Source organism: Rhagoletis pomonella, unplaced genomic scaffold (genome assembly GCF_013731165.1).
Source record: "Rhagoletis pomonella isolate Grant_MI unplaced genomic scaffold, Rhpom_1.0 Rhpom_scaffold_00014, whole genome shotgun sequence".
Classification (NCBI taxonomy): Eukaryota; Metazoa; Arthropoda; class Insecta; order Diptera; family Tephritidae; genus Rhagoletis; species Rhagoletis pomonella.
The window spans coordinates 15760252-15762723 of NW_023458568.1; the positions used below are offsets into that span (position 1 = coordinate 15760252).

General features: G+C 35.0%; 1 protein-coding gene across 1 annotated transcript; it reads right to left on the bottom strand.

Moving 5' to 3' along the window:
- Positions 1–100: 100 nt before the first annotated feature.
- LOC118749093 lies at positions 101–1668 on the bottom strand. Its single transcript, XM_036483868.1, has 5 exons — positions 1509–1668; positions 995–1445; positions 788–918; positions 659–727; positions 101–404 (listed from the first exon to the last, which is right to left on the bottom strand). Exons 1-5 carry the CDS (start codon positions 1573–1575, stop codon positions 196–198), a joined length of 927 nt encoding a protein of 308 aa, XP_036339761.1. The 5' UTR covers positions 1576–1668; the 3' UTR covers positions 101–195.
- Between the last annotated feature and the right edge of the window lie 804 nt (positions 1669–2472).

Below are 2472 nucleotides of genomic sequence, written 5' to 3' on the forward strand. Positions count from 1 at the left end.
TTTTTTCATATAAGGCACACTGTTAAATTTAAATTAAAAAAAAATTAATAAAGTATGTATTACGACTTTATAAAATATAACAATAATTAAAATCCACTTCCAAGATACCTGCAACGAACAAAAACTGTAAGTTGACATAACATATTTTTGGAAAAGAAGTATATCTTTAAGACGTACCACAAAGAAATACATAAATCACTTTTTTAAAATATCCACCATCGACTTCAAGATATCAATTTTTTCCCTCTCTATCTTCGCCTTTTCTTGAGCTCTCTCCTCTTTCTTCCTTAGACTTTCCTCCAGCAACTTTTCAAGCTTTTCGTCCGACTTCTTCTTTTGTTGTATGTAAGCCTCTAGATGAGACTTCTTCTTTTTAGAAGTTGATGGCCCGAAATCAAGGACTTCTAAAAAGATAATAAAATCAACATAATTATATTATTTCTGAAAAAGTTTTAAGTAAAAAATACAATAGGGCTGTTCAGGATGTTGTGGAAATGGTCTTAGATTTGCAGTTGGAATTGCATTTGCAATTTTATGCTTGCTGTCATGACATGTGCATTTTATTGTTGCCAATTTACAAATGCAAGAGCATATGCTCAAGATCCTGTACAGCCCTATTGTAAAATGCTTATTAATTTGCATAAGTTGTAATTAATACCCGAAGTGCTTTCGAAGGAGTCAGAAGTTTTTCTTTTGGCTGATGTTGATGGGCCAGAGTCGATGTTTTCTATAAAAATTAAAAATTTGTTTATGGAGTATTTATACACATAAGTTATGTAGTAGGTACCTGGTGTAGCTGGTAATTGCTCGATGTTCTCATCCGCATCACTGCTTTGTTCCACCGATATTTGAGTCTCATTGTCGAGTACCGCCTCAGGAAAAATGGATTTTTTTTGCTTAAAAACATCGTCTAGCTCACTGTTTTCATCAAAATATTAACGAAAATTATGGATTATTTCACGAAAATAAGAAGAAATTTTGTTCAAATACTTACTTCTCATAAGGGCATGTCATTCTGGCTCTTCCTGTTTTAGAGTTATTTAGTTTAGTCTTTTTGTACTGTCTTTCTAGGCTGTAAAATTTCCCCTCCACTTGTGAAGACGTGTAAAAGTAACCCTTTTCGCAAAGCTCCTTACTAATCGTGCTCCACATTTGCTTTTTGTTTTTCATGTTTTGGCTTTTGCCAACTTTCGGCCGCAGCTCCTTAACCTTCAAAATTAGCAGCTTTGTTGGCGCATCCAACCACGCAGGCCTCTTACCGTCAGGTGTCTCAGCACTTGTACCGATTGGAAGGAAGTCTTCCCTTTCACTTTCGCCCATTGCAATCTCTTCCGAGAAAGATTCTTCAAGGCCAGCGCTCCCGCTGTGCTCTTCTGTTATAATAATGCTTTCGAAGCATTGTTCTCCAGCCACTTCGCTTATGATTTTCTGTCTATAAACTGCGTCTGTTAGATAAATTAATTTATTACATTAAATTAATACGGTTTTCTTTTCAATTGTTTACTCACCGTCTTGAACCTTTTTAAATGTTCCAGGAGAACAAGTTATGTTAAGCTTGTTACCGTCTTCTTCCATTTTTTGTTAATTATTGATGCCGCACTCAATTTGTTAACTTTTCTTTTATGTTTATTTGTTTTCTTTTATTTGCGCGCCAAAAAGAAATCAGCTGTCAAAAAAAACTTGCAATAGTTGCGTTTTTTTACTCATTTCCAGTAAAATCCAGTAAAAGTTTTTACGAATTTTCATGTTTTGGCGTTTTCGTACGCAAAAACTTGCAAAGTAGGGGAAATTGAGAGAGCGAAAAATGACAGCTGAAGTAGCAAGTTTTTACTGGATTTTACTGGATAAATTTTTACTTGTAAGAATTTGCCAGTACGAAAAACAGCTGATCGCATGTTGCTGGATGAAATTTAAACTAATAAGGAAACTGTTTGTGGATTTTTATTGTGGAAATATATCGTTTTATTGGGAATATGCTGCGAACAAACAACCAATTTATCAGCTGTTCATGAAACTTGCAAATTATTACTGGAAAAGCGTTCGCGTACTTTTTTGCAAATTTTTTCTATGAGAGCGAATTCTTAGAAATAAAGTTACTGGAGAGTTACTGGCAAGTTACTGGATAATTTGTAAAAAAACACAACTAATTTCTTACTAGTTTTGCGTTTTCGTACTTTCTTGTATGATTCACTCTCTGAGAGCGAAATATGTCAAATTCGTGGAAAATAAGTTACTGGAGAGTTACTAGCAAGTTACTGGATAATTAGTAAAAAAACGCAACTAATGTCATCGGTATTTTTAAACAAATTTTTTTTTGTGTGGCTGTGTAATCGTTTCAAAAGTTCTTCGATTAGGGTAGGGATGCATAGCAGAGGTGCACGCAGTCGACGTCGCGGGCAAACTGCGAGCACGCGAGTGTGCTAGGCGAGGTGAAGTGAGCTGTACGAAGATGGCAACGTATACATATTAACC